We start from the raw sequence: 22,071 nt of genomic DNA on the forward strand, positions 1-22,071 counted from the left end.
ACTGACTCTTTATATCAATATTAGATGAGATTAATGAAAAACTCATTCTGCAAATATTCCAGAGAATGTTTAAGTCATCTGTGAGGCAATTTGTTCACTGGGTAAAACCTACCTATTAATGATTGATGCATTATATGTTGAGTTTCCTGCAACAGATGTCAGTTTTGTGGCTGCAAAAATAGGAGCTTGAACTGGTTTCAAAAAGAGAGAGGACAATCCAGAGGCAAGTCGTCCACTGTATGAAATACCACTGTAGGTCACAGGAATCAAAGATTCTAAAGGTTTTAGCAATCCTGCTAAAAAAGGAAATAGAAAATAATTGTGTAAATACTACAATCAATCAATCAGCAGTAAGTATATGCAAACTGTATTCAAGCATAAAACAAGGTTAGAATAAGCCAACACTTATTTAAGAGAATCCCAGAGGTTTATGTTAGTAAGTTTAAGTTTAGTGATTGTCCAGATTGGTCTCTTTGTTGTGTCTTCTTGTCTTCTTTTCCATGCACTGCCTTCTTGTTACAAGTTTCAAAGGCAGATGGGAAGTACCATCACATGTGCATGTCTGAACAAAACCAAAAGTAAAAAGACGTGCATCAATACCAGATCTTCTGTGACTAAATATAAGTCTCTCAAAAATTTTTACTTACAAGAAATTCTTGCGAGGCTCTTTTAAGCACAGAACAACACGCGCCAATGTGTGCTGGCACTTCTTTTTTTCTTCTGGAAATGTGAACTTAGAAGCTGTGTTTTCTGCAAAATCTTTGTGTGCATGCATCGGGCATGCTCCCCCATTAGCCGCAATTTTCCACGCATAAAATTTAAATACATTTGGCTTTCTGCATGGCACATTTATTACCCTCGTGGTAGAAGGGATGAGCTCAGACATTCGCATGCAGTTCTACTGCAAGCCTTTCTGCATCAGCCCCAGAAAGTCGAGTCAGAGTGTAGATGCAGGAAAACATGCTGTTTTCTGAAGCAATACAACTAAAAACACCATTTGAGGGCAAAACATCCTGGGTACCAGAGTGCAATTTTTAAGTGCTCTGGCACCTGGATTAAAACATACTTTCTTTACTTGAAGGAGGTGTTTTCCTTCCATTACTAGCTTCCATCAGCTTGCCCATGTTCTTCAGCGACTTAGGAGGCACTGAAAGGCCATTATTGTATTTTTACCCTGCTCCGCCGAACGCCTCTGGCGGAAATCTCGGGCCCTTGCTGATTTCTTACACTTTAAGTTCATGCTGACCTCCTTCCAATCTGCTCTTTTACGCGCCAAACAGGATTATTATATCCAACTGACGAACTCTCTTGGCTCTAACCCTCGACTTCTCTTCACCGCATTGAACTCTCTCCTCAAGGTGCCCCCTCCCCCAACTCCCCCTTCATTATCTCCTCAGACTCTGCTGAATTCTTTCACAACAAGGTTCAAAAGATAAACCTTGAATTCTCTACCTCGCCACCTCTCCCTCCACTAGTCCGTTCCCCTCTCTCTCCTTCCCCTCATTCCTTTTCCTCCTTTCCTGAAGTTACTATAGAGGAAACTACACTTCTCCTTTCTTCCTCAAAATGTACCACCTGTTCCTCTGATCCCATTCCCACTCACCTTCTTAATGCCATCTCACCTGCTCTTACTCCTTTTATCTGTCACATTCTCAACCTCTCACTTTCCACTGCAACTTTCCACATGCTGTGGTCACACCTCTCCTTAAGAAGCCTTCACTCGACCCATCTCCCTCCTCCCTATTCTCTCCAAATTACTTGAGCGTGCTTGTTCACCACCGCTGCCTTGATTTTCTCTCCTCACATGCTATTCTTGACCCACTACAATCTGGTTTTCGCCCTCTCCACTCTACCGAAACTGCGCTTACTGAAGTCTCCAATGACCTAGTACTGGCTAAATCCAGAGATCTCTATTCCATCCTCATTCTTCTTGTTCTTTCCGCTGCTTTTGACACTGTTGATCACAGCATACTCCTCGATACCCTGTCCTCACTTGGATTCCAGGGCTCTGTCCTTTCCTGGTTCTCTTCCTACCTCTCCCTCCGCACCTTCAGTGTTCACTCTGGGGGATCATCTTCTACTTCTATCCCTCTGCCTGTCGGCGTACCTCAGGGTTCTGTTCTTGGTCCCCTCCTCTTTTCTATCTACACTTCCTCCCTTGGTTCATTAATCTCATCCCATGGCTTTTCCTACCATCTCTATGCTGATGACTCCCAAATCTACCTTTCTACCTCTGATATCTCACCTTGCATCCAAACCAAAGTTTCAGCGTGCTTGTCTGACATTGCTGTCTGGATGTCTCAACGCCATCTGAAATTAAACATGACCAAAACCAAGCTTCTCATTTTCCCCCCCAAACCCACCTCCCCACTCCCCCCGTTTTCTATTTCTGTTGATGGCTCTCTCATTCTCCCTGTCTCCTCAGCTCGAAACCTTGGGGTCATCTTTGACTCTTCTCTCTCCTCCTCTGCTCATATCCAGCAGATCGCCAAGACCTGTCGTTTCTTTCTTTACAACATCCGTAAAATTACTACTACTACTATTTAGCGTTTCTATAGCACTACAAGGCGTACGCAGCGCTGCACAAACAGAAGAAAGACAGTCCCTGCTCAAAGAGCTTACAATCTGTTCCCTTCTCCACTACTGCCAACGCCAGACTTCGCGCCTTCTGTCTCGCTGCACCCTATGCCTGGAATAAACTTCCTGAGCCCTACATCTTGCCCCATCCTTGGCCACCTTTAAATCTAGACTGAAAGCCCACCTCTTTAACATTGCTTTTGACTCGTAACCACTTGCCTCCACCTACCCTCCTCTCCTCCTTCTTGTACACATTAATTGATTTGATTTGCTTACTTTATTATTTGTCTATTAGATTGTCTTTCTTCTATGTTTGTGCAGCACTGCGTACGCCTTGTAGCGCTATAGAAATGCTAAATAGTAGTAGTAGTAGTAGCAGACTGGGAAACAAGCAACACATAACAAGAAGCAACACAAAGACTAAACTAGAATCAGGCAAGAATTACAGACTATAAACTGGACTAGGCAAAAATGCACCAGCACCCCAACATACCAGGGCCTTAGGCGATGCAAAGGCCAAGCAGAGAGTTTCCAAATGGCTAATAAGCCCAGCAGTAGCTGAGATTCAGCTACAGCAATCACCAGACAGCTACGGGTGCTGTGCAGGCTCAAACAAGCCAAGCAAGTCTGGCAGGCCGGAAGATCTGGACTGGACTGGGCTGAAGTCTGGAACGGGAAACAGCACACAGACAATCCAACACAGCCACCAGGGCTGGCCACCAGAGGGCAAGAGGAACACAAAGCAAAACACAGGCAGAAAGCATAATGGAGCACAGAAAGGCCTAACACACACAGGTGCAGTATAGTGGAGTGATCAGAGCCATGCTGGAAGCAGCCAGCACACAGAGACAGAGAAAGAACTAACTCAGGAAGAACAGACAGGAGCCAGCTCAGAAGCCGACCGCCGGAAATAAGGTGAGTCTGAGAGGGGTCACAGCCACAGACGTGACAAAACACTATACTCCTCTCACCAGGAGCTATACAAGAGAATAAGAGAGGCTATACAGAGAAGCACTAAGATACATAAAATAATACTCCTGTGATATCAATAGACTGTTGAATACTCAAGTATGGAAAGTTAACTTCACTTGACTTGTAGGAGATTACATTCATTAGCCAGCGCCATAGACTTAAGAAAAAGTTAAGAAATTGCTGTAATCTCATTTCACATCAGTACCAAATCAATGCAGTGATTACAGGCATATCTGTGTGAGCATATATGTACAGTTTGTAATGCATCCTTATAAAACATGAATCAGAACTCTCTCGGCTTTTGATTTTTTTGTTTCATAAAAATGTCTGTGAATGACAAGTTCCTGACCTAGGACACAATTATTTTGACATGAAGGAGCAGAACTGCAGATTGAACATTAAGATACTTAGAATATTCTTAAGGTCACAAATAGTATAACAGGGAAGCATTCCAGTTTCAACAACTAAAATTACCTCCTTTTTTGGCTGTATGCTTTTGAAGAACTGCACCACCATAGTAATGCCTGTAGAAAGAAAGACAGTCAGTAAGACAGTGCTCGGAAAAACAGGATGGCTGTGCTTTGATCCTAAGATCAAGACTAGCAGAAGCTGTTGGAATACTGAAAGGATACAGGGAATAAGTAGTTGTATGGGAGAGAAGAAAATGTTTCCAGCTCTGGGATAGGAGGAAATACTATGATAATTCTACAACAGAATATGAAGCAACTGATAAAGCCTCTATAGACATAAAATAAAAGCCCCTTCAATACCAGTAAGAACACTACTTATCTTTCCAGGCAAGTAAGTGGGCACAACTGATTTTTACATAAAGCATAAAATGGGAGGAAAAGTTTAATTTTCTGGATCCTAAACAGCACATAATAAGTAGTGCAGTTAACAAGGACATCCTAATTTAAGATTAAAATTAATGATGCCACTAATGCAAGTGCCACAGCCTGCGTTAAACATCCCCCCCCCACAACAAACTCCCATTCCAAATCTCCCCATTGAGGCATTAACCCCTTCAGAGGAGGCAGTCTATGCTTCCTCTGTCTTGCCCCAAGAGATGGAAAGCTGTAGCACTTCAAATATGGGTAAAGCCAACTTGTACTTCTTTCCAATCAGGCACACAGATAAGGGCTAGGAAAAGCTCAAAAAGGAATGGTTTCCCTTTTTAGACATTATTTCTCAGCTTGCAAAGTTTTTCATGCATCACAAGTTTAATTTGACAAAGGCGCTCTGAGAAGCTTCACTGGTGTAGAGGACCAGAGAACCAGTTCTCCAGGCTGTTCCCAATATGGTTGGGAGGGAAGGGGAGGAACTCCGACATGCAAGTAATTGCACCTGCTGAAATATTAACTCAGTAAAGAACTGGAACTGTGCAGGCTCTGCCATGCCTGAGGGTTGGAAGAATGATAACTTTAATAAAATTCCTCTGAGGGAAAGAAGATCAAGAGCTCAGCATGGAAAAATTAATTCTTACCTGATAATTTTCTTTCCATTAGTCCCAACAGATCAATCCAGAGACTTGTGGGTTGTGTCCCTCTACCAGCAGGTGGAAAGAGAACCTCCAAGGTTTGCTATATGTGGACCTGTGCAGCCAGCTGAACCTCAGTATGAACGATGTCAAAGCAGTGGAATGGAAACAATAGAAAACTCTCCTGACATTGTCAGACCAATTGCCCAACATACTTCCACCACTTCTATATTTATTTATTTTTTAATCAAACGAAGGAACATTCAGAACAACGGAACCCGAAAAAAACCCTAACCAACCGCAACAAAACCGCAGACAGTAAACCTGGGGGGGGGGGGGGGGGTATGGATTGATCTGTTGGGACTAATGGAAAGAAAATTATCAGGTAAGAATTAATTTTTCCTTCCACGGCGTCCCACAGATCAATCCAGAGACTTGTAGGATGTACCCAAGCAGTCCTCAATTAGGGTGGGACACCCCCAACCCGGCAGAAATCACAGACGAGCCAAACACCGCATCTTGACGAGCTGCCACATCCACCCGATAATGACGAGTGGAATGTATGGACCGAAGCCCATGTAGCTGCCCTGCAGATATGTTCCAGAGAAACCAAATGGGACTCTGCATAGGAGGAAGCTTGAGCTCGCGTAGAATGAGCACAAACTTGCAAAGGGACTCGCTTGCCCAATGCCACGTATGCCAAAGAGATGGCCTCCCACAACCAACGGGCTATGACGCCATATGACCCTTCTTACTGCCTCCAAAAAGGACGAAGAGATGGTCAGAAAGACGAAATTCATTCATCACCTCCAAGTACTTGAGAAGAGCCCGTCCGTCTCACGTTGAGGCAGTGAAGAGCCCAGAATTGCTCAGGGTAATCTTCCCGGTGGAAGGCCGGCAAATGTAAGGCCTGCCCCAAGTGGAAATGAGAAACCACCTTGGGTAAAAACGAAGGAACTGTCATAATCGATACCCCCGCCTCCGTAAAACCATCTAGCCCTAAGCTAAGTAACAGAAATTGTTCATTTATCTTCAAGGCTCTTCTGATATGTAAGTGAATGTTTTCAATCTTACTTACTGTTTAAATGGTGGTAGGGAGGAAAATGGTGCGATGATGCTGATTATGTATGTTGCTTCTCATTAGTCCAGCCGCTGCAACATGATTGTTTACTGAGCACCTACTTGAATATTACTCACATGCTCTACTAGAATATTACTCATATGCTATGTTTTGGTAGTCACGAGTTATTCACAGCAAAATAAAAAAACAAAAATTCTTTTTAGCGATGTACAACGGTTTCAATTGTATATGGATACAGTATAAACCATCACAAGAACAATTTAAAAGAAAACCAATGGACTGCATTAGGTGCTTATTGCTCATTTAGTTATGTTTCAACAAATGAGAGATCTGTTTGACAGAAAATATTTTTATAATTTTGACTTATAAACCACTTGTCCCTGAAACATGCTGAAACAGAATAATCCATTTCTGTATCTAAAAGGTAAACTTGTACAAAACAGATGAAGATGTGATTCCATGTGGCCCGATGAAAGGAGAGTTTAATTCTATTTTCACTTAACTTCAATATATTCCATCATCCTTATAACACCAGGCTTCCCAAGGCAGATTACAACAACATTTAAGATGAGCCCATCAGGAAACAGGATATTCTCACTGAAATTTGGCTATCTGTATTGTATACAGTGTATTTATTTAGTTTTTAGTGTAGAAGAATGAGCACAAAATACAGAGTTTAAAATTGCTGTTTCTACCAACTATAATAATTTTTTAAGCTGTTTTAGTGATATTCAATTGTTAGTTCATGACATTTCTATCTACATATGGGAAGCTTCCAAATAAATTAAAAAGCTGTCCAATAAATTAACAAACTTTTGTCCTCCACCTTTTAAGGCACTGCCTATCCAACTGAAACAGCTTTAGAAACATAGAAACATGACGGCAGATAAAGGCCATATGACCCATCCAGTCTGCCCATCCTCTGTAACCCCTAATTCTTCCTGTTCCTAAGCGATCCCACATGCTTATCCCATGCCTTTTTAAATTCTGGAACAGTCCTAGACTCCACCACCTCCACCGGGAGGCCATTCCACGTCTACACCACCCTTTCTGTGAAATAGTACTTCCTTAGGTTACTCCTAAGCCTATTCCCTCTTAACTTTGTTGTATGCCCCCTCATTCCAGAGCTCTCCTTCATTTGAAAAAGGCTCTCTTCCTGTACATAAATGCCCTTGAGATATTTAAACGTTTCTATCATGTCTCATCTCTCCCTCCTCTCTTCCAGCGTATATATGTTGAGGTTCATAAGCCTGTCCCTATAATTTTTGCACTCAAGACCGCTTACTAATTTTGTAGCCGCCCTCTGGACCGACTCCATCCTGTTTATATCTTTCCGTAGGTGCGGTCTCCAGAACAGCACGCAGTACTCCAAATGGGGCCTCACTAGAGACTTATACAACGGCACTATTGCCTCCTTTTTCCTGCTGGTCATGCCTCTCTTTATGCACCCAAGCATCCTTCTAGCTTTGACCGTCATTTTTTCTACCTGTTTGAAGCTTTAAGGTCATCAGACACAATCACCCCCAAGTCCTGCTCTTCCTTCGTACAATGAAGCACTTCACCCCCTATACTGTACCATTCCCTCGGATTCTTGCGACCCAAGGGCATGACCCTGCATTTTGGGGGATTAAACCTTAGTTGCCAAATATCGGTCCATTCCTCCATTTTCGCTAGGTCCTTCCTCGTGTCATTCACACCCTCCAGGGTGTCCACCCTGTTGCAGACTTTAGTTTCATCCGCAAAGAGACAAATCTTATCAGACAGCCCTTCCGCAATATCACTCACAAAGACGTTAAAAAGAGTCGGCCCTAGGACTGATCCCTGCGGTACTCCACTGACAACATACTTTTCTTCAGAGCAAACTCCACTTACCACTACCCTCTGTCTCCTATCATTCATCCAATTTTTAACCCAATCAGTTACGCTTGGTCCCATACTGAGGGCACTCAATTTATTTATCAGTCGCCTGTGTGGAACTGTGTCAAAGGCTTTCCTGAAATCCAAGTATACCACATCAAGCGCCCTTCCCACATCCAACTCCCTGGACAACATATCTGGCCGGCAGATGGGTGCTTCGGTACCCCTGAGAAGTGAATCTGCAACCACCACTACCTTACGCTTTTTGGGGGCCAATTGTCTGGCTGTGATGGCATTTTTGGTCATTGTTTCCTCCTGTTTTTTAGATGTTTCTAGTTCTTCTACCTCCAGGGCTGTGAACCGATTCTTTAGTTGAATAGAAGATGGAGTCGGAGGATTGATCTTGTGGGTATTGGTGACCTGCTTCTAGCTGTGCTCTGTTTGCCCAAGATCTTCTCTCCCTTTGCTAGAAGTCCTCAATGTTTTGACCTGAGTCTCTGGGACAAATTTCTGGTTGTCCCAGATGTTTCTTAGTCTTGCCACTTCTTCTCTTAATTCTTGTACTTCTTTCACGAGGGATTCAATGTATGTACATTTTTCACATGAAGCCAGAATCTTGTCTTGGCCCAAGGGTTTGGTCTTGACAGCGGTAGAAGTTTTAGGGGCTCTTTGTTTCTTTACCATAGTTCCAAATGTAGGGGCTGTTGTACTTGTGATAATAAAATATGTAGCCTGTCACCCAACTACCAATCCTGTTTCTTCTCCTACTCCTGTTCTATGGAATATAGGGGGTAGGTAGTTAATGTGTAGTTTTAGGATAAGAACTGAGAACCTGTTACTGTGTGGGTGGAATTCAATGAATGTATGTGACTATTTGAGATTCAGTGATTGAGCTTTTTCCTTCAGGGTGTTTGTATTTTTTTCCCTCTCCTTTCCCTCCTGCTAATACGATACTGCTAACAGTGAGAGAAGCTTAATGAACAAGTTTAAGGAAGAGAAGGTAAATTGGTATCCTATCCAGCTTATAATTGAAAAAGAAAAACGCCTATATTGCGACCCAAATCGGGAGATAGACGTTTATCTCACAAAAACGAATAAATCGGTATAATGGAAAGCCGATTTTGGACGTTTTCAACTGCAGTCCATTGCGGAAGCGTACAAAGTTGACGGGGTCGTGTCGGAGGCGTGGCGAAGGTGGAACTGGGGCGTGGTTATCGGCCGAGGAGAGATGGGCGCCTTTCGCCGATAATGGAAAAAAAGTATGCATTTGTAGCTAGAATTTAGGGCACTTTTCCTGGACCCTGTTTTTTCACGAATAAGGCCCCAAAAAGTGCCCTAAATGACCAGATTACCACCAGAGGGAATCGGGGATGACCTCCCCTGACTCCCCCAGTGGTCACTAACCCAAAACATGATGTTTCACAACTTTTTATTTTCACCCTCAAATGTCATACCCACCTCCCTGGCAGCAGTATGCAGGTCCCTGGAGCAGTTGTTAGGGGGTGCAGTGGACTTCAGGCAGGTGGACCCAGGCTCATCCCCCCCCCTGTTACAATTGTGCTGCTTAATGCTTAGTCGTCCAACCCCCCCCAAACCCACTGTACCCACATGTAGGTGCCCCCCTTCACCCCTTAGGGCTATAGTAATGGTGTAGACTTGTGGGCAGTGGGTTTTGAGGGGCTCAACACACAAGGGAAGGGTGCTATGCACCTGGGAGCTCTTTTACCTTTTTTTTTGTTTTTGTAAAAGTGCCCCCTAGGGTGCCCGGTTGGTGTCCTGGCATGTGAGGGGGACCAGTGCACTACGAATCCTGGCCCCTCCCACGAACAAATGCCTTGGATTTATTCGTTTTTGAGCTGGGCGCTTTAATTTTCCATTATCACTGAAAAACAAAAACGCCCAGCTCACAAATTGTCGAATAAAACATGGACGTCTATTTTTTTCGAAAATACGGTTCGGTCCGCCCCTTCACGGACCCGTTCTCGGAGATAAACGCCCATGGAGATAGACGTTTTCATTCAATTATGCCCCTCCACGTGATATATAATGAGAATAACAACTAATGGATATGCTAACAGAGGTCCTTTTTATCTGGAGCAAGAAGGCCCCTGATGCCGAGCAAAAGGCTGGGGATATACTGTGATAATGAATGGTTTACTTTTCAGAAACAGTTCTAATTTGGATAGAGTTAATTTGTGTTAGAGTATTTAGGAAAGCTATTTATGAAGTGCCAATCTTGGGGTGGGTGGGCTTAAACTTAAACCCTGTCTCTAGAGCTTTTCTACACAGCTGGTTGGGATTAGGGGAAGACAAGGTTAAGAAATGCACCAGAAATGCCCAAAACCACAGCTCTAAGGTAGGGACAGCCAGAAATTATGCCAGAACAAGTCTTATCTGTGAGCTTTCAGTACTTCAGGCAGGAGTCGAGACCTTGTGGTAGCCTTGAGTTCTCTCAAAGCAGAAGTTTTAGCCACACCTAAGCTATACAAGCTGTCTACAAAAAACCAGGTGGGGGAGGGCTCAACACACTTTAAGGAAAAAGAGCTAACACAGAGTTACAGCAGTTTTTAAATCTAGTACTCAGATTAACAGATATCAAATAAACAAGTTAGAAAACACAGCAAGCAGATCACAAGATTAGCAGAGGAGATAGAATAGTTTTGCTTTTTTTTTTTTGTAAATGCAGTGACAAGGACAGACAAGGATTGGAGAAGACCAGCTTTAGACTTGTTACAGATGGACCAACAATAAAAACAAACAAACGACAATGTGGATGCAGCAGCTCATAGGTTTGCTTGCTTTTGAGTGAACGGAGATGATGGCTGCGCTGGGAAGGGGAAACTTAGACTGTCCTAATTGACTTCCTTGCTTACAGTGGACTACATAGGCTCACTTCCACTCCTGTTTATTAAACCATCTTGGTATACACATGCACACACTGCTTCGGCTCTGGCTTCTTCCTACATCTTCCTGACTCCGCTGCGTCTCAAGCCGGCCGGACAGATCCCCACGGGGACGGGAACAAACTTTGTCCCCGTGTCATTCGAACTTCAACATATAGCTAGAAATGTTTAAATATTTCACTCCAGCTTCTAATCAAGCTGGATATGAACGGTAATAACAAACAACCTCCCTACCTAATCTCAGCCCATCTCTGCAAAGTCCCACGGCACCATAACACTCGACTGCTACCCGACATTACCACAGCAGCCATGATGATATACCGCACTTACACTTTCCGCTTCCGGGACAAACTTCTTGCTCATCGCAGCGAACTTGAGGGGCAGGGGAACAGTCAGCGTTATTGCCCTCAATATTACGCATTTATCTAATCGTTGCACTTTCACGTATTTTAAAAATGTATCCGAGTCAAAGACACGTATCGGTTCTCATTTTATGTATAACTCGGGGGAGGTTCCCTGCTTTAAAAAAAAGTTGTAAATATCGAGCCTCCCTATAGTAGTAGCAGTAGTGGTATGGTCCAGCTAAAAAGCGGTGGCTCAGGTGGGGGGAGGGCAGGGTCAGGGACAGGGTTGCGCTTCAGTGGCTAGGCTACCGCGAATTGCAGGGATGGTGTTGTCTGGTGCAGTTATTCCTTGGCGGCGATTGCGGGGCGTCTCTTTTGGAATTTATTCTGCCGGAGAGATCAGGTAGGATTAGGACTCGGAGAGAGAGACACACACACTGTGCCAGGAGGCGCACTTCTGAACTTATGTACCACACTCGCTCAGTCCTTCCTCTAAAACGCGCAGAAACACGTGTACCTTGCAACTGTTTGGTTTTACTTGAATATTTTTTGGAGGGATGGAGAGAAATTAAAAAGAGCGACTAAAGCGCACTTAATATCTTTAGCAGAACACCCTTTGATGTGGTGTTCTTCTTTGTACGCTGTATGTTAGGTATGTTCACTATGCACTGTTGAGAATTGATGTGGTAACGGTGTTAGTCCACGTTTAAAGGTTATAAGTAGAAATGAAAAACACAACAAAAAAGAAAGTAAGATGATACATTTTTTTATTGTACTAACTTAATATATTGTTTATTAGTTTTTAAATGACATACTTCTTCAGATCAGAAATAAGCAACATGGTGATATATTAGAATATGGGTGTCTCTGATAACTCTACTGTTTTATCTGCACCAAGTATACCCTGGTTTGGTAGTTGGCATAATTACTATTTTCATGTGCAAAATTAACACGTTTGTAGACATTACCCCCCCCCCCCCTTCATCCCCAGAGCTTCTTTCAGGTCTGCCAGTTGGTGCAGATTGTGGGCACACATGTGCCCTGGGAGGGGAGGGGTTGTTTTAGAATTAATCTCTTCAGGCATCCAGGCCAAAGTATCAGCCTGCCTGTCTTGACATTGCTGCCTGGATGTTTCACTGCCATCTGAAGCTAAACATGACCAAGACTGAGCTTCTTATCTTTCTACCTAAACCGACCTCTCCTCTCCCCCCTTTCTTTATTTCTGTAGATAATACACTCATTCTTCCCATCTCATCAGCGCGTAACCTTGGGGTCATCTTCGACTCCTCACTCTCCTTCGCTTCACATATTCAACAGACTGCTAAAACCTGTCGTTTCTTCCTCTATAACATCACCAAAATTCACCCTTTCCTTTCTAAGTATGCAACCAGAACCCTCATCTACACTCTTATCACCTCTCGCTTAGACTATTGCATCTTGTTTCTCACAGGTCTCCCACTTAGCCATCTCTTTCCTCATCAATCTGTTCAAAATTCTGCTGCACGACTAATATTCCACCAGTGTCGTTATGCTCATATTAGCCCTCTCCTCAAGTCACTTCACTGGCTTCCTATCCGTATCCGCATACAGTTCAAACTCCTCTTATTGACCTATAAGTGCATTCACTCTGCAGCTCCTCAGTATCTCTCCACTCTCATCTCTCCCTATACTCCTCCCCGGGAACTCCGTTCACTGGGTAAATCTCTCTTATCCGCACCCTTCTCCTCCACTGCTAACTCCAGACTCCGTTCCTTTTATCTTGCTGCACCATATGCCTGGAATAAACTTCCTGAGCCGGTACGCCAAGCTTCATCTTTGGCCATCTTCAAATCTAGGCTAAAAACCCACCTCTTCGATGCTGCTTTTAACTCCTAAACCTAAACCTTCAACTGTCCCCTAACCCTGATATGTCCTGTCTGTCCTAACCCTTATCCCTTACTTGTCCTGTCTGTCTGTCGTAATTAGATTGTAAGCTCTATTGAGCAGGGACTGTCTCTCCATGTTCAAGTGTGAAGCGCTGCGTACGTCCGGTAGCGCTATACAAATGATAAGTAGTAGTAGTAGTAGTAGTAGATACTCGGGTAAGGCAGTGCCAGTGGTGTATCCATTCAAGGTGTGTGTGCTGCATACACACCCCAGTCAGACAGTTGATCTGTATTCTCCCTCCTGGCTCCTGCCCTCTGGGCACAGTCTGGCATCTCTCACTATCCTTCCTGGCCCTGCAAAGCTCTGCAATTCTCTTCCTCACCTACTGCACCCCCCCCCCCCCCCGGTACCTTAACATCACTTCGCTGTACTCCAGTTTTCACCCAGGTAGCAGTAGCCGCACTCATAGGCTGCTTGTGGCGTGTGAGACAAAGTCCTGGTGCAGGCCACAGGCAGCCAATGAGTGCCGCTGCCTGGGCAAAGACTGGAGCTGAGATGATTTGAAGGTACAGGGTGGGAGACACACTGGTTAAAATTTTCTGGCTATGCTGTTGGGGTAAAGGGTGGAGTGAGAAGCAGGATCTGTGATCAGAGAGTGATAAAGCAGTATAATTTTATGGTTTTATAATGTGAGAGGAAAGCCAGATCTTAAATCTTGGCTGGTGGGTGTCAAAACCACACAGTTACTCACATGGGAAAATCATTCAACATAAGAGGATCCCACACTTATGCTCGCTTTCAAATATAGTATATACAGGGGCGGGCCAAGACAGTCTGCTGCCTGAGGTGAGGGGATGGTCTGCCCCTCCCCAGTCTGACTGCTGCCCCCCCCCCCCCCCCGTTCTAATATCTCCCTTCCCTGAATTTATCTTCCTTTCTGGGTTTCCAAAAGGCAGGTTGGCAGTGATTCCCGTATGCTGCCCTTCCGCCGGCCCTGGCCTCTTCTATCAACTATAACCCGCCTCTGAGGAAATAGGAAGTACGTCAGAGAGACGGGCCCTTAAGAGAAAAGGGGTCAGTGGCAGGACAGCATATGGGAATTGCTGCTGCCCTGACTTTCGGAAAGCATGAAAAGAAGGTAAATTTGGGGACGGAAAGGCGGGAGCAATGCCAGAGCGTGGTGGGGGTGGCTGCTGCTCCGAAAGAGTGCTGCTTGAGGCCCCCACCTCATGTGGCCTAATGGTAGGGTCACCACTGAGTATAATCAATGCAAAAAATTTGAGGAGAAAGATGCTGTATTGAAGAGACAGACCAGATGCTAGAGTCAAGAATCAGGTTACACCCTGGGAGAATTCACAATGCACAGTGCATCCATTCGTCGCTTATTATATCAATTAAGATGGCATGCTGCAAATTGTCAACTGCTGCATAATTTCTGATCATATGCAACATGATACAGTTTCCGTGCACATGTTCATTCGGAAGTTGATTGAGTTTTTGACGAATAAAACGAAGATTACAAGAATATACTACTTTAGTGACTGTTCAGCAGCACAATACAAAAATTATAAAAATGTCATCAATCTGTGCAATCACAAGAATGATTTTGAAATTGAGGCTGAGTAGAACTTTTTTGGCACGAGTCACGGCAAGTCACCATATGATGGAGTTGGTGGCACGACTAAACGTTTGGCTGCTCGATTCAGCTTCCAGTGACCATTAACCGACCAAATACTGATGCCAATAGACAGTGGCGTTCCTAGGGGGGCAAAATACTGATGCCAATAGACAGTGGCGTTCCTAGGGGGGCGGACACCCGGGGCGGCGCCCCGCCCCCCCCCCGGGTGAGGCACCCCCCCCCCCGAATGCAGCGCGCAACCCCCCCCCCCCGGGTGCGTGCCGCAGTGCGCGCCTGCTCAGAGTTCCCTGACTTCGCGCGTTCGCTGGAGTTCCCTCTGACCCGGAACAGGGTGTAACCTGTTCCAGGGCAGGGGGAGCTGCAGCGAACGCGCGAAGTCAGCAAACTCAGAGCAGGCGCGCGCCACGGCACCCCCCAGCGGCGTGCACCCGGGGCAGACCGCCCCCCCCCCCCCCTCCTTGGTACGCCACTGCCAATAGATCTGTTTAACTTTTGTGACAAAAACATTCATGGAATTAAATATATGTATGTTCTGACTGAAGAAATCCAAGAAAACAGGATGCTGCAAGAAGAAAGATGGAAAGCTAGCTACACAATAGCTGGCACAAGATCTCATCACCAGTTTGTGCCAGTTGATTCGACCGATCCTCGACTTAAGGTCAGTCAACGAGGCACTAAGAGTGCGGCATTTTCTCATGGAAACCCTGCGCTCCGTCATTGCGGCGGTACAGCCAGGAGAATTTCTCATGTCTCTGGACCTAAAAGAAGCTTACTTGCACATTCCTATTTGGCCCCCGCATCAACGGTTTCTCCGGTTTGTAGTGTTGGGAAAACATTTCCAGTTTCGGGCCTTGCCTTTTGGCCTCGCCACAGCTCTCCCACCTTTTCCAAGGTAATGGTGATAGTAGCTGCCTATCTCAGGTGAGAGGGTATCCGTGTTCACCCGTACCTCAACGACTGGCTCATCAGAGTGGATTCGGCAGACGAAAGTCGTCTGGCCACAGCCAGAGTGGTCTCTGTACTGCAATCTCTAGGCTGGGTCGTCAATATACCCAAAAGTCACCTGACCCCCCTCTCAGTCTCTAGAATATTTGGGGGTCCGGTTCAACACGGCCTCGGGGTTTGTCTTTCTACCTGACCAAAGGCGGTGCAAGCTTCAGAATCAGGACAATCTGCTCCTGCGGATGCCTCGCCCGCGAGCTTGGGACTTTGTCCAGCTGTTGGGGTCGATGACGGCCACTTTGGAGGTAGTGCCATGGGCGAGCACACTTGAGACCACTGCAGATTACCCTGCTTCAACATTAGTCTCCTATGCCCCAGGATTATCAACGCAGACTAACGTGGCTCCCTGCGGCCTGGCTCAGTATGGAGTGGTGGCTCTCCGACAGCATGCTGCGGCGAGGAATGCCGCTGGCGCTTCCCTCCTGGTGCCTGGTGATGACCAATGCCAGTCTGGTCAGCTGGGGAGCACATTGCAAGGGAAGCTATGTGCAGGGTCTGTGGACGCCCGCGGAATCGGGGTGGTACATCAATCACTTGGAATTGAGAGCGATATTCCAGGCTCTTCTGGCCTTTCACAAGACCCTGGAGGTGCTGGCTGTCAGAGTGATGTCAGACAACACGATAGTGGTGGCCTACATAAATCGACAGGGCGGCACGCAGTGCAGGGCTCTGGCTGCAATGGCTGCTCAGATTTGCCACTGGGCCGAGCTCCACCTGCAGCTTCTTTCTGCAGCACATACAGCAGGTCAGAGCAACGTGCAAGCTGATATTCTAAGCAGGCATCAAATCGACCCAGTGGAGTGGGAACTGGCAGACGAAGTGTTTCTTCAGATCTGTGCCAAATGGGGAACACCCGTAGCGGATCTAATGGCGTCAAGCGCAAATACCAAAGTCCCATGCTTTTTCAGCAGATGGAGAGATCCTCGCTCGGCGGGGTTGGGTGCCTTGGCTCAACCCTGGCCCTCGGGCCCTCCTGTATGTGTTCCCTCCTTGGCCCTTGATAGGGCGAGTCCTCCTACGAATTCGTCTTCATCGAGGAGTGGTGATTCTCATTGCCCCGGATTGGCCCAGACGGCCGTGGTATGCAGACCTCCGGTGGATGCTGGTGGAGGCCCCTCTTCCTTTGCCTCTGGTGCCGAACCTGTTGATGCAGGGGCCGGTGACCATGGAGGATCCCTGCCGCTTTGGTCTTACGGCATGGCTCTTGAGAGACAAAGGCTATTCTAACAAAGTCATCTCCACTCTCTTGCAGGCCTGCAAGTGGTCCACTTCCGTTGCCTATGCTCGGATTTGGCGCCAGTTTGTGGCATGGTGTGTTTCAAAGGCGATCACACCCACGCGGGCTTCAGTCTCGCCGATACTGGACTTTTTGCAGGATGGTTTACAAAAAGGCTTTGCCTACAATTCCCTGCGAGTACAAGTGGCAGCATTGGCATGCTTTCGAGGGAAGGTCTCTGGCTTGTCCCTGGCCGCTCATCCGGACATTGCCCGATTTCTAAGAGGGGCTCTCCGGCTGCGCCTGCCGATGCAGCTGCCGTGTCCGGCTTGGAACCTGGGGCTGGTGTTGAAGGCTCTTCAGTGTTCGCCTTTAGAGACGCTGAGGCGAGCTTTGGAGAAGGATGTGACTCTATAGACAGTCTTTTTGATGGCCATGACATCGGCGAGGTGGGTGTCTGTGCTCCAGGCGCTATCCTGTCAAGACCCTTTCTTACAATTCTCAGAGTCCGGAGTAACGGTACGTACGGTGCCTTCTTTCCTGCCTAAGGTGGTTTCAGCGTTTCACCTAAACCAGCCTATTTATCTGCCCTCCTTTACTAGGGAGGAGTTTCCGGAATCTTTTGGGCAGTTACATCTTCTGGATGTTCGCAGGGCTCTTTTGCAGTATCTACAAATGTCAAATGACTTCAGGACCTCTGATCACCTTTTTGTCTTGTTGTCAGGTCCTCGAAGAGGGTCTCCAGTGTCTAAGGCCACTATAGCCCGTTGGCTCAAAGAAGTAATTTTTTCTGCTTATCTGCTGTCAGGGCGGTCTCTGGCTGATGCGTTTAAAGAGCATTCCATGAGAGCGATTTCCTCCTCGTGGGCCGAAACAGGAGCACTCTTTCTTCATGAGATCTGTAGTGCGGCTACTTGGGCTTCTAAGCTTTCCTTTTTCCGGTATTACAGGCTGGATGTTGCAGCGAAGCGGTACGCGCAGTTTGGAGCGCAAGTGCTGGCTCGTGGAGTGGCATATTCCCGCCCTAACTAGGGAGTGCTTTTGTACATCCCATCAGTTAGTGGATTCATCTGCTGCTGATGACAAGGAAGGGAAAATTAGGTTCTTACCTTGGTAATTTTCTTTCCTTTAGTCACAGCAGATGAATCCATGATCCCTCCCTGTATGACTCCGTTTTTTTGTTCAGTTTTTCCTGCAGTATGTTCCCTCATTGGGAGAAGAAAAATAGTCTTCAGGATTTCTGTTTACTGTTCTGTTATAGAAGGTTGAGATCGTCCCTCCTTTTGTGTGATTATTGCTCCTGTTCTGGGGCATTCGTTCGCTGTGAGGAAAGTTCATGTTATTCTACTTTGAGGATATACTCTGCTTTGGAAGTTTTCAAATACTGAAGGCAGATAGAGCTAGCTGTCCATAGAGTATTATGGTTTTTCAGTGTTCTCTATCTCCACCTGCTGGTGGGCGGACATAACCCATCAGTTAATGGATTCATCTGCTGTGACTAAAGGAAAGAAAATTACCAAGGTAAGAACCTAATTTTCCCTTCTGGGATAAGCAGTATAAAATGTTTAGTACTTTTTTGGGATCTTGCCAGGTATTTGTGACCTGGATTGGCCACTGTTGGAAACAGGATGCTGGGCTTGATGGACCTTTCGTCTTTCCCAGTATGGCAATGCTTATGTACTTATCACCTCACTTATCATTCCGATTTCCAGATCATCATTTATAAATATGTTAAATAGCACCAGTCCCAGTACAGATCTATGAGGCACTTCACTATTCATCTTCCTCCATTGAGAAAAATGGCCATTTAACCCTACCCTCTCTTTTCTGTCCATTAACCAATTCCTATTGCACAGAAGGACATTGCCTCCTATCCGATGACTTTTTAATTTTCTCAGGAGTCTCTCATGAGGAACTTTGTCAAATGCTTTCTGAAAATATAGATACAGTACATCAACTGGCTCACCTTTATCCACATGTTTATTCACGCTTGCAAAGTAATGAAGCAAATTGATGAGGTCCATGTCTGAACCTATGCTGACTCTGTGCCATTAAACCGTGTTTGTTTGTGTTCCGTAATTTTATTCTTTGATAGTTTCCACTATTTTGCCTGGCACTGAAGTCAGGCTTAGTGATTTGTAATTTCCCCGATCACCCCTAGAACCCTTTTTTAGTATTAAATGTTTGTTTATTAAATTTGTCAAAAGGATAACGCATCCAGTCAGAAAAACAAGTGACAACATAATATGAGACCTGAAACATCTCAACACGATACAATAGAGAAAGACCTTGGGCCCTGTTTACTAAGGTGCACTAGCGGATTTAGTGCGTAGTAACGTGTAGACACCATTAGCAATATTAGGCATCTACGTGGTTAGTGCGCACTAAACAGCAGATCAGCAATTTCATTTTTGAGTTCTTTCAGTACCCTGGGTTGTATACCATCTGGTTCAGGTGATTTATGGCTCTTTAACTTGTCGATTTGGCTCAGTACATCTTCCAGGTTCACTGACATTTCTTTCAGTTTCTCTGCATCATCACCCTTGAAAACCAATTCTGGTACAGGTACAGTGGTGGAAATAAGTATTTGATCCCTTGCTGATTTTGTAAGTTTGCCCACTGACAAAGACATGAGCAGCCCATAATTGAAGGGTAGGTTATTGGTAACAGTGAGAGATAGCACATCACAAATTAAATCCGGAAAATCACATTGTGGAAAGTATATGAATTTATTTGCATTCTGCAGAGGGAAATAAGTATTTGATCCCCCACCAACCAGTAAGAGATCTGGCCCCTACAGACCAGGTAGATGCTCCAAATCAACTCGTTACCTGCATGACAGACAGCTGTCGGCAATGGTCACCTGTATGAAAGACACCTGTCCACAGACTCAGTGAATCAGTCAGACTCTAACCTCTACAAAATGGCCAAGAGCAAGGAGCTGTCTAAGGATGTCAGGGACAAGATCATACACCTGCACAAGGCTGGAATGGGCTACAAAACCATCAGTAAGACGCTGGGCGAGAAGGAGACAACTGTTGGTGCCATAGTAAGAAAATGGAAGAAGTACAAAATGACTGTCAATCGACAAAGATCTGGGGCTCCACGCAAAATCTCACCTCGTGAGGTATCCTTGATCATGAGGAAGGTTAGAAATCAGCCTACAACTACAAGGGGGGAACTGTCTGTCATTTGCTCTTCTTTCCACCTTTGTTAATAAGTGGAATACATCTGGTCTGGGCCTCCACGATGGTATTTTTAAACAACGTCCATGCCTGATTTAAAGTCCTAACCTTTGTGACTGATCCTTTTAGGTTCTTTTTAACCATTTTCCTAATTTTGTCATAGTTGCCCTTTTAAAAATTAAATGCTGCTACAGTAGATTTTCTTAGTGACTGCTCTTATTCTTTGAGAAGTGTGAAATATAAGTTATTTTATTCAATATAATTATCTCTGTTACATAGTTTTTCTTCTTTTCCCAAGTACACTGAAAACTAGGTACATAATATAGTTGTATAGTTTTCTTAAGTGGCCTATTTAGTAACGGTTTTCTTTCATTTTGTGTCATGGGAAAATGCTTAGTAGGTAAATGGTTCCCTGCATCACTTTGAAGATATGTTTACATTGCAACTTAAATAGTTTACATTCGTCATGGAAATGCATTTAAGACTGTTTTCGTAACCAGTGTTAGATTCACTGCAAGACACTTAAATGAGACCCCTAGTGTAATTAGAATGGCTTCTATTATATTGATCTAGCATTGCATTATGACAGTAAGTCCAAGTCTTTTTATAGTATGGAAATAAGAATGACATAAAAATTTGTTAACTTTCGGTCCAATGTAGGCTGTATGAATAGTGCTGTGTGAGAAGAATATTCAGTCCTTTTTAGGACATAAATAAGGATATCACTTGATCAGGTCACATTTGAGTACATTAACTGGGCAGACTGGATGGTACAATTGGTCTTTTTTTTCTGCCATCATCTACAGTGTTTTGGGTGTTTTATACTATGCATGGGTAACAGGTACTTGCTGCATTGTGCCTTTTCATACTGCAAGGCACATAATTACTAGCATGTGTTGGCTATATCTTTGGACCCTCCATCATTTGAAAAACATGGGTAGACGTTAAGCGTCTGTTTACTGTTTCCAAAAAATACTAGGACTAGGGGGCATGCAATGAAGCTACAAAGCAGTAAATTTTAAAACAAATTGGAGAAAATGTTTCTTCACCCAACTCAATGCGTAATTAATCTCTGGAATTTATTGCCAGAGAATGTGGTAAAGGCAGTTAGCTTAGTGGGGTTTTAAAAAGGTTTGGGCGGCTTTCTAAAGGAAAAGTCCATAGACCATTATTAAAATGGACTTGGGGAAAATCCACTTCTTATTTCTGGGATAAGCAGCATAAAATGTTCTGTACTTTTTTGGGATCCTGCCAGGTATTTGTGACCTGGATTGGCCACTGTTGGAAGCATGATTCTGGGCTTGATGGTCCTTTGGTCTGTCCCAGTAAGGCAATACTTATGTCTTACTATTGAGGGCATTAATTCTCTGAGAAAAGATGTGTAAGTTTTTAGAATTCCTCTGACAATGAAAGGAAGTGACATTCAGTGCATAATCTGTGATACGCCCATTTCTATGATTGCTACCTTGTTGCCCCGTATGGCTGGAATTGTTTTCCTCGGTTGCAATATAGTGCTTCCTCTCTGGCTATAATCAAATTCTACCTTAAAGTTAAAAAAAAAATATTTCCAAATTGTAAAACTGTGGCTCTCCGTGATCATCACATTATTTTAACCATTTTCACTATAATTTACCAAAACATCTTGTTTATCTTTTCTGTGTGTTTTGACTAGATTGTAGTTCTTATGGAGCTAGAATTGTCTCTTGTGTATGTCTTGTAATGCTACGGAAATAAGTTGTACTCTGTTATAAGAGGTTTTTGATGATAATGATCCTTATTCTAGCCCTTCATTTTAATTAGATCCATAACTTTGGAATAGCAGAGCTTTAAGAATGGTGCTTACTTATTATTATTATTTTTTTATTATTTTTGTTACATTTGTACCCTGCGCTTTCCCACTCATGGCAGGCTCAATGCGGCTTACATATTGTATACAGGTACTTATTTGTACC

The 22,071-nt window shown here is 44.6% G+C and overlaps 2 protein-coding genes across 2 annotated transcripts in view; one reads left to right on the forward strand and one right to left on the reverse strand.

Moving 5' to 3' along the window:
• The window catches only part of PTCD3 (pentatricopeptide repeat domain 3), a 221,769-nt gene extending 210,569 nt beyond the window's left edge, over positions 1 to 11,200 (reverse strand). The window contains exons 1-2 of the mRNA XM_030191059.1: positions 11,102 to 11,200; positions 4,024 to 4,073 (exon numbers count right to left, since the gene is read on the reverse strand). Of these exons, the coding sequence (XP_030046919.1) occupies positions 4,024 to 4,073; positions 11,102 to 11,178 (127 nt within the window). The 5' untranslated portion in view covers positions 11,179 to 11,200. The remainder of the gene's footprint in view (positions 1 to 4,023; positions 4,074 to 11,101) is intronic.
• A 259-nt stretch (positions 11,201 to 11,459) lies between these two features.
• Positions 11,460 to 22,071, forward strand: part of POLR1A (RNA polymerase I subunit A) — a 267,806-nt gene continuing 257,194 nt past the window's right edge. The window contains exon 1 of the mRNA XM_030191063.1: positions 11,460 to 11,614. Coding sequence (XP_030046923.1) covers positions 11,535 to 11,614 — 80 coding nt within the window. The 5' untranslated portion in view covers positions 11,460 to 11,534. The remainder of the gene's footprint in view (positions 11,615 to 22,071) is intronic.

This window comes from Microcaecilia unicolor, chromosome 2 (genome assembly GCF_901765095.1).
Source record: "Microcaecilia unicolor chromosome 2, aMicUni1.1, whole genome shotgun sequence".
In the NCBI taxonomy this organism is placed as follows: domain Eukaryota; kingdom Metazoa; phylum Chordata; class Amphibia; order Gymnophiona; family Siphonopidae; genus Microcaecilia; species Microcaecilia unicolor.